This window comes from Choloepus didactylus, chromosome 25 (assembly GCF_015220235.1).
Source record: "Choloepus didactylus isolate mChoDid1 chromosome 25, mChoDid1.pri, whole genome shotgun sequence".
NCBI classification, from domain to species: domain Eukaryota; kingdom Metazoa; phylum Chordata; class Mammalia; order Pilosa; family Megalonychidae; genus Choloepus; species Choloepus didactylus.
Genome location: NC_051331.1, coordinates 7,482,210 through 7,491,837, shown reverse-complemented (window position 1 = coordinate 7,491,837; position 9,628 = coordinate 7,482,210). Strand labels below are relative to the sequence as shown.

General features: G+C 47.3%; 1 protein-coding gene across 1 annotated transcript; it reads left to right on the top strand.

Annotated features, from left to right (window-relative positions):
* The first annotated feature begins 7,209 nt into the window (after positions 1 to 7,209).
* On the top strand, positions 7,210 to 9,206 carry GADD45GIP1 (GADD45G interacting protein 1). The gene is made up of 2 exons (XM_037818317.1): positions 7,210 to 7,590; positions 8,856 to 9,206. Exons 1-2 carry the CDS (start codon positions 7,241 to 7,243, stop codon positions 9,166 to 9,168), a joined length of 663 nt encoding a protein of 220 aa, XP_037674245.1. The 5' UTR covers positions 7,210 to 7,240; the 3' UTR covers positions 9,169 to 9,206.
* The last annotated feature ends 422 nt before the right edge of the window (positions 9,207 to 9,628 follow it).

Below are 9,628 nucleotides of genomic sequence, written 5' to 3'. Positions count from 1 at the left end.
CTCACTTCTCACCCAGTATGCGATTCCCTCTCCCCCATCTGGTCACAACCCCCATCCTACACCCTGAACGGGCTCCTGCTCTCACGCCCACAGTCTGTTCTCCCTGCAGCAGCCAGAGGGCGCCTGCGAGCACCCGAGTCAGGCCACATCTCTCCTCTCCCCAGAACCCTCCATGGCTCCCACTTCTCTTGGAGCAAAAGCCAAAGTCCTCCAGACGCGGCCCACGATCTGCCCCATCACCTCCCTGCCCTCTTCTCCTCCCCTCTCCGGTCCTTCCCTCCCTCCAGCTCCCCCAGCCTCCTCCTCCTCCCTGTTCTCCAAACTCATCAGGTATAACATAACCCCCAAATGTTTCCAATCTGTTCAAAAGACTGTGGAACCTCTTTAAGCTCCAATGTGAAAAGATACCAAGAAAAAAAATTAAGTCTAGAACAGGTGTCTATTACTTTGGCCCTTTGGGGGACTGGGCGGGGGTGGGGGTTGATAAGATATAAATATAAAGCTACATTTACTTGTGTTTGCGTATTGAAAAGAGCAGAAGGGTTTTCTGTTGGGGACCAGCAAGCAAATGGATAGAGGGGAATGGAGATGAGGACTTTGTAATTTAAAAATTGTTTTGACCCATAGACACGTGTTGTCTATTCAAAAAGAAATTTAAGTGGGTTGCAGTGGCCTGGAGTCAACTCACAAAAAAAGAAAAGAAAAGAAATTTAAGAAAAGGGAAAAAGTTTTTCTCCCCACCCCTAAGGCAGAAGCCCACACTTTCTTGTAAATAGTTGTATATTTATATCCTTCCCTCTCTTGTTTTTAAATACAAATGAAAGCCATCTGTACCCTTGCCCTGCCCCCTTGCTTTACTTTTTAACATTTTATATTAGAACAATTTCAAACCCTCAGGACAGTTGCACAAATAATGTAAATCCCGTACAGAGAACTCCAACATATCCTTACACACACCCCATACCCAGATTCACCAATTTTTGTTTTGCAGCATTTGCCAGATCATTCTATCTATCTATCTATCTATCTATCTATCTATTTTCTCAACCTTTGAGAGTAGGTTGTATATATCATGCTCCTTGACCCTTAATATGTCCATGACATTTCCTAAGAACAAGGAGATTGACTTATGTCACCTTAAGTGCAGTTATCCAGTTCAAACAATCTAACACTGATATAAAGCTGACAGTCTATACTCCATGTCCCTTGCTTTTTAAATGAACTGTTTCAGGCATTCAAGTAAGTATAGATAAAAATAGAACCAAAACCCCTATACAGTGATCCAGGAGGTCTGGAGTGGAGCTCAAGAATCTGCATTTCTAACACACTCTGAGAACAATGATACAGAGAGTGGCCTCATTCTTTTTTAATGGCTGCATAGTATTCCATCCAGTGGGTATTCAGTCACTTCTTTAATAAGCCCTCTATGGTAGGGCATTTGGGTTATTTCCAATTTTTTTTTATGAATGCCACATAAAAAGAGTTCTGTACAGTGGATTATTATTCAGCCATGAAAAAGGAATGAAGTTCTGATCCATGCTACAATGTGGATGAAACTTGAAGTCATTATGCCGTTCTACAGATACAGAAAAAAGATTAAATGCCAGAGCTTGGGACAGGGGACAATGGGCAGTGACTACAAATGGATACAGATTTCCTTGGGGGTAATGGAGATATTTTGGAACTACATAGAGGTGATGGTTGCCCAACATTGTGTACTAAATGCCACTGAATTATTCAATATGTCAGCCAACACTTAATAATGCTAAACATATGTTCCTATTGAGTAAGCTCAATAAACAGTACCAAAATTAAAAAAAAAAAAAAATCAGTAAAAGTACTGGAGTTTCCAACCAGGTATTATCTATTGATTTTCTGACATTAATTCTATGTTATATGAATTGTACCTTAGTGTGGTTGTTGTTTTAATGCTGCCACGAATAATCCTGAGTTTCTTTGGGCACATGTCCAACAAAAACTCGAATTCATCTCTGGTCTTGCCTCAGCCGGTGCAACTTGATGTCATTGATTTCTGCAACAAATATTTATTTTCCCAAACACCTACCGAACACGGGGCCTTGGGGTATGACTGTGAACGAGAGAGACCAAGTTCTTGGAGTCCAGAGAGCTTGGTCTGGTGCCGGAGAGTTTTGAATGATTCCACCCATTTCACAGAGGAGCATGTAAAGGCTTTCAGAGGTGACATCCCCTGGCTACGAGTGTGTCCGTCACCTCTCTAGCCTTTCTCAGTGTGGGAGAGCCTGTTGGATATCTGCCTCCCCTTACATCACAACCTTCGCAGGCACTGCCCTATCCCATGCTTTTCATATAGCAGGTGCACATTCCATACCTATTGAATGAATGAATGTGTAAATGAATTCTAGGGCACCCCCAGCGCTAACTCCAAAGCCTGTCTCCACTGCCTTCTTGCTGATCATCACGATCCGTCCAACAACCCCCGAAGGGGGCTCCTGCAGTTACATCCCATGCAGACTTGCGATTAGCCCTTGCCCGGCTTAATGTCTCTGACCTTTGGCCCAGGAGCGGGGTGATAGCTGCCGTTCTCACCATTGGCGGCCCACACTTGACTGACCACCGAAGCCAACCAATCAGAGAGGGGCTCTAACTCTGACCCCTCCTACAACGACAGTTAACTGTTGGAACCGCCTCCCCGCTGGCGCCCCCTGGCGGCCCTCAGGAGAGAGGCCGGGCCTTTCGGAAGCCCCGCCCCCTCAGAAGCTCCGCCCCTCCAGAAGTACCTCTGCTGCAACAAATAGACGCCTGCTGTATGCAGAGCCCTAAACCTCAACCCAGGCTGCTTTGACACCAAATCTATAGGAGAGGTCTCAAATATCCTGGACTGGTAGGGAACTGCAGCCCAAATTCCCACAGCCCCATTCTGGGAACTTTCTTTTACCTTCACCTCTGTCACCTGTGTGTCTCCTCAGGAGACTGAGCGGGTCAAGGCTAGGGACCAACTCTGTTTTGTTACCTGTTTCTTCAAAGGTCCAAGGAGCAGAGAAGGTGTCCGCTGAGTTAAACCTGAATGACAAGGAAGAGCCAGCCATGTAAAGACCTGGGGGCAGGTCAGGGGCATGGCCCTTCCATCAGCAAGTAGTGGTGACATCACGCCCAAATATGTCCTGGATGGCCATGGCCACCATCATCTCACCTCTGGATACACATAACAGCCTCCTAACGGGTCTTCCTGCTTCGATGAGTTGATCCACTCAGTGTCTTTTCCACTCAACAGCCAGGAGGGAATCATAAATCATATGCATCACTCCTCTGCTCAAAGGCCTCCCATAGCTCCCCATTGCCCTTGGAATGAAATCCAAGCCCGTCATCACAGCCGACAGGGCCCTTCACAGCTGGCCTCTGCCTAAAGCTCTCCTCTCGCGATCCCCTCCGTTCACTGGTGAATGTGGACCTCCTCCACACAGGCTGGCTGTCCCTCAGCAAACCCTGGAGCAAAGGCTTGGATTTTTTGAGCCTGTATCCCCTGGGAAACTCCCCCATGTACACACCAGGACACAGGCAGGGAAGCTAGCAGGGGCATCGTTTGCAATCAAGAAAAATCGAAAATGATCACAATGTCCATCGCGACAGCCTGATCGGAATAACTGTAGTTTATTCACACCAAGAACAATATTGAGTAGAGAGTTTTCTTAGTTTTTTTGAGCACTAAGCATGATTAGAAATACCTTTTATAAGATGAACCACCTGGGGCAGATGGTATTTTCCAAGGGGGCCTCAACAATATGTCCCACCTTACTTGCCTTCCATCAAATGATGGGGGTCTCTGTGCTCTCCCCTTAAACCTGGACAACCTTAGTGTCTGCCTCAGGCAATGGCAACGAGCAGAAGTGACACCATGTGACTTCCACAGCCTGATCACAACATCGCCGTGCACTCGAGCCTTGCTCACTTGGAACCCAGCCTCCATGACGTGAGAAAACCCAAACCAGCCCACGCAGAGTCAGGGAACAGTGCAGCCAAGGCCCCAGCCAGCAGCCAGCCCCAGACCTGGAAAATCCCTCCTGATGTGTGTCCAGCCTCCCAGCTTCCAGCCACCCCAACTTTCATTTCTTCCCAGCCAGGGCCACAGACATCATGGATCACAAACCCGCCTTCCTGCCATGCCCCGTTCAAATTCCCGATCTACAGAACCCATGAGTGTAATCAAATGCTTCTTTGGGGCAGGGTTCTTAGCTACACTTGGAACTCACACACTTGGATGTGTGACAGAATGTGATGGAAATAAGTTTACAAAACAATACTTACTCTTGCTACGTGGTTTACAATCTGCCATCTTTATTCCATTCTATTTTTATTTTATTAAAAATCACTGCTGAGGAATGCTAGATGATGAAACATGGGACTGTGTAGCACAGTGAACCCCGTTGTGGACGACGGAGGTGGTTAATAGCACAAATATAAGAATGTTTGAACTAGAACAAATGAGCGTCACTATGACAAGTTGTTAACAATAGGGTGGCATAATGCAAACTATGGTCTATAGACAACAGTAATATTTTAGTATTCCTCCATCAGTTGTAACAAAGATACCAAACCAATGCTAAATATCAATAATAGAGGGGTATAAGGGGTATGGGGTTTTCCTTTCTGGAGCAATGAAAGTGTTCTCAAATTAATTGTAAGGGTGAAAGCGCAACTTTGTGATTATACTGAGAGCTGCTGATTGGATTATATGGTGTGTGAATAAAACTGCTTAAATAAATATGCTGGTTGTAACCCACTTCATTTATTTTCTGAACGAGTAATGGGCCACAATGTGAAAAACTCAGGCACAACGTGGGTATCTACAGGGATCCATGTGGAAACATCTAGAAAGCATGGCATTGGGAGAGAAGAGCAAGTTACGAACTAGTATAGGCAAGCCACCATTTATGTAAACCTTTAAAAACATATATTGCATATCGTTTCCACAGATTCTGGATAAGTAGTGAAGGCACGAAGGCTGGTCCTTCCAGAACCAGCTAATTTCTAAATTAGAGTTACTCTTGAAAAGGGCAGAGGGGGAAAGGGCTGGTACGGGAGAGCGGGAACTCTAATAGCATTGGTCAGTTTTTATTATAAGGAAGACAAAATGAAAAAAGATCTGAAGGAAATGAGACATCATGTTAATAGCTGCTGAATCTGAGTTGTGATATAAAAGCCTGTATTCACAAACATTGTAAATAAACATGTACACATCAACTCTCCAGGACACAAAAGAAACATGATTGGGGAGATGGGAGTAATAATCCTTTTTCATTTGATTTTTGTCTTTAAAATCATGAAATACACTAAATCCCAAAAAACTGTGTGACAGTTAAAGACAACTTGGAGAATGACTGCAGTTCAGGCATCCGTGGACCACTCGCCTAGGGCAAGAAACCGCACCCAGTACAGAAAAGTGACCTGTTAGAACCGCCCCCCCCCCACGTGATCAGCACCCCTAGGCCCCCTCCTATCCCCTTGTCCCCACCAGAGGGGTCCCCATGCTTATTTCTGGAATTATCCCTACCTGGCTTTGGTTATCATTTACCGTTTCAGTTGCACAGAGATAAGCACTGGACTTTTAAACTTCATATAAAAGGGATCCTTTGTGTCAACTTTGCTAGTGAAATAATTGGCGTGAACCTTTACAGAAAGGAATCATCTGAGTCCTGCTTACCTTTGCTTCACATGAAATCTGGGAGAAGCCCCCAAGGTGCGACATACAGCTGTCATTTCTTCTCTTTCATTCCCGGGCGCATTGGGTGAAACATCCCAACTTAGGTATCCTTTCCACTGAGGATCCCAGGAGGTGGTTAATATTACAAATATAAGAATGTTCTTCCATGAACTAGAACAAATGAGTGTCACTATGACAAGGTATTAACAATAGGGTGGAATGGAGGCACCTGGTGCTGCTAGCAACGTTCTCCTCCAGGCTTTCCGACTCACCTGTGCAGGTAAATGGCAATCCCCCCCCTTTTTTTTAATTAAAATTTTTAATTTTGAAATAATTTCAAACTTACAGGACAGTTGCAAAAATAATACAAAATTCCTACAGAGAACTCCAATATACCACCTCTCAAGATACATGGATCCACCAATTTTAACATTTTGCCACATTTACTATCATCTATCTATCCATCTGCGTGTCTATCAACCTTCTAAACATTTGAGAGTAGATTATATACATCATGCTCCTTGAACATGTAATACTTCCATGTTCATTTCCTAAGAACAAAGAGATTCACTTATGCAACCACCTTAAATATAATTATCAAGTTCAAGAACCTTAGCACTGATACAAAGCTTTCAGTCTATGTTCCAATATTCTCCAGGCAAGTTCTTTTTTGATAGTTTGGTTCCTATGTCACCATCAAACATTGTAAATATTTAAAATAATTTAACATTTCTAATTATTGTAGACATTTAAATATATATTAAGATTTTCATTAAAAGGCATAAATATTTACAATAAAATATTTACAATAAAATTTGAAATAAATATCCTAAATAATATTTACAAACAATTTAAAATAAATACTTTAAATAGGAATTTAAGTAAATATTTAGGTGAGGTGGTAAATAGATAATTTTTGAAATAAAATTTTAATTAAAAAGTAAAATGACGTGTATAATAAATATTTAAATTATTACTGTGTATTTAAAGGAAATCTAAATATTTAGTCAATATTTAAAATTGGTTAGCATTTAAATTAAACCATAAATATGTAACTATACTGAAGATCGAAATAATATTTAAATTTTAAATAGTCAAATGATTGTCCACAATAAAATTTAAAACATTTAAATTAAAAAAAAATAAATGCTATTTTAAGTCAGTAGATGATTAAATTTAAACACGATTTATTACATTATATAGATTTTTTGTTAGTCTCTAGAGTATTAGAACAGGTAGAAGGAAATAACTGAAATTATGGAACTGTAACCCACACTATACTTTGAAATTTGCTCTATAATCACTTGTTAAACCATACTTTGAAAGTTATCCCTTTTCTGCTTATATATTTCACAATAAAAAAAGTTTTTAAAAATAAGATTTTTAATATACAACGACTTAAAGTTATATTTGAAAACACATAAAATAGAAATCACCCTCTTTCCTGATCGCCCTCAGGCAGCAGCGCCGCCCCTGTCCCCGCCCACCACCCAGCGGGCCTTGCGCGCAGGCAGCGCCGTGGCCAGCCCGGTCGGCCCGCGAGGACCCCGCACGGCCAAGATGGCGGCGCCCGTGAGACGGGCCCACGGCCTGCTCGGCTTAGCTGCGGCACTGAGCCCCGCCTGCCGCGGCTACCGGGCGCCGCCGCCCCCGCGCCGCTCGCCGGGGCCCTGGTGGCCGGACCCGAAGGACCCGCTGACCCCGCGCTGGCAGCTGGGGCCGCGTCACGCGGCCAAGCAGTTCGGGCGGCACGGCGCTGCCTCCGGGGTGGCCGCCGGGTCGCTGTGGCCGTCGCGGGAGCAGCTGCGCGAGCTGGAAGCCGACGAGCGCGAGTGGCACCCGAGTCTGGCGGCCATGCAGGAGTCGCTGCGGGTGCAGCGGCTGGCCGAGGAGCAGGAGCGCCGGGCCAGGTGCGGGGGCGGCGTTGTCCGTCCGCGTCGCCCTTCCCGCCGCGCGGCTCCGTCGGGGAACTGGGTGCCTGCTCTCTCGAGCGCCTGTCGCGGGCTCTGCGTGCTGTAGACGTCCCTGCATGCTTTCGCCTAGCCGCAGGACAGACCTCCCGTTATTCACCTTTACTGATGGCCTACTGTGTGCCAGGAGGCTCTGCCCCGGGCGCTGAGGACACAGCAGGGAACAAAACAGACCAGCTCATCTCAGATGGCGACAGAGGGCCGTCAGGAGGATAGAACAGGGTGAAAGAGTGCAGAGGGGAGGGGGGACGACTTCGGTTTGGGTGGCTTCAAGCCTCTCTGAGGTGGTATTTAAGCAGAGACGTGGATGACCAGAGACAGTCATGAGGAAGTCTCTTCTTGGTAAAGAGAACAGCTGGTGCAAAGGCCCTGAGGTAGGGACTGGCTTTAAGAAACAGCCAGGAGGCCAGTGTGGCTGGAGCAAAGGAAAGTGAGTGGGAGGAGATGCAGACATGGAGGCGAAGGGGGCAAATCATGCAGGGCCACGGGACTTGGGCTGTTACTCCTAGCGGAGGCAGTAACTACCTTGGCTCAGGTATTCAGGGTCACCTGGTGGTAGGGGGATCATAAGGGGCCTAGAATGGCAGCAGGAAGCTGGGAGGAGGCTGTTGAGGTCCTTGCTGCTGGCCTGGAATCAATTTGGATTTGGGGACAGAATGTGGGGGAGAGTGGAAAAGGGGCATCTGGGTGGTTTTCTGATGTTTTAACGTTGTTTTCCCACCACCCCTAAGAGGAAGGAGGCTCACCCTCATTGTGGAGATGAAGACACCGAGGCCTGGGGAGGGGGCTCCTCAGCGGAGCTTGGCTTCTGACCCCAGAGGCTCCTGTCTGCCCCTCCCCAGCTGGATGACCCAGCACGGGGCTTTGATGCTTCCAGTCTCACTTTCCTCATCTTTAAAGTGGGGCTGCCAGTGGCAGCCCCGAACTCAAAGGGTTGGAGGCAAATACTCGATCTTTTCACCTAGGACAGAAGCTGGCATATGACTGGCACTTACTGATGCTTGTCCAGTGAATGGGGTGAGCTTATCTGGGACAGGTGGGAGTGACTGGGGCTTGGCCCGCCAGCGTGCTCAAGGTTGCACAGCAAATAGGTTCATCTCTCCTGCTTGTTTCTTCACTTAGCAAAGACTTTTCCTGATGACTAACAGTAGCAGTTATGGGATGTGGGTGGCACTGCCCTCACTGTCCCCCCTCGTTCCCCACAGAGAGCAGCACATTGCGGAGTGCATGGCCCGGATGCCCCAGATGATCGAGGACTGGCGGCGGCAGCAGCGGGAGCGCTGGGAGAAGGCCCAGGCGGATAAGGAGCGGCGGGCACGGCTGCAGGCCGAGGCCCAGGAGCGCCTGGGCTACCAGGTGGACCCACGGAGCAAGCGCTTCCAGGAGCTGCTGCAGGACATGGAGAAGCAGCAGCGCAGGCGCCTCAAGGAGGAGAGAAAGAGGCAGAAGAAGGAGGCACAGGCCGCGGCAATGGCTGCTGCCCAGGACCCAGCAGCCTCTGGGGCACCCAGCTCCTGAAGCTGTCCTTTCCCAATAAAGCTTGCTGTCTGAACGGCCCCGGGAGAGCTCTGTGCTTTCGACACACTCAGGGTGCCCGCCCGGGGCTCCTTCCCCAAAACCTGTGGCCAGAGACTCCCTCACAGGCTCTGTTCACAGAGGCCTGGGCCATGCTGCCTAACTGGTGCTTCAGGGGGATGAGAGAGGGAGAGAAGGGGGTGTGATGGGGAAATAATGCAGGAGCAGATGGCAGAGAAGGCAGCTTCTGTTTACCAACATTAATCTCCAGTAATTAGCCAATTACCAGGGGGGCAAGTGGAGCCAAAACAGACTGTGGCGACAATGGTGGGGATGTGGGGAGCCCTTCCGAGGCTGGGCTGGGGCCTGCTGCCTGGGAGCCCTGATCTGAGCATTCCCTCTTGCTGTCCCCACAAATGCCTGTGCCCAAATAGCCCCCAGACCCAGACAGGCTACAGTGGGG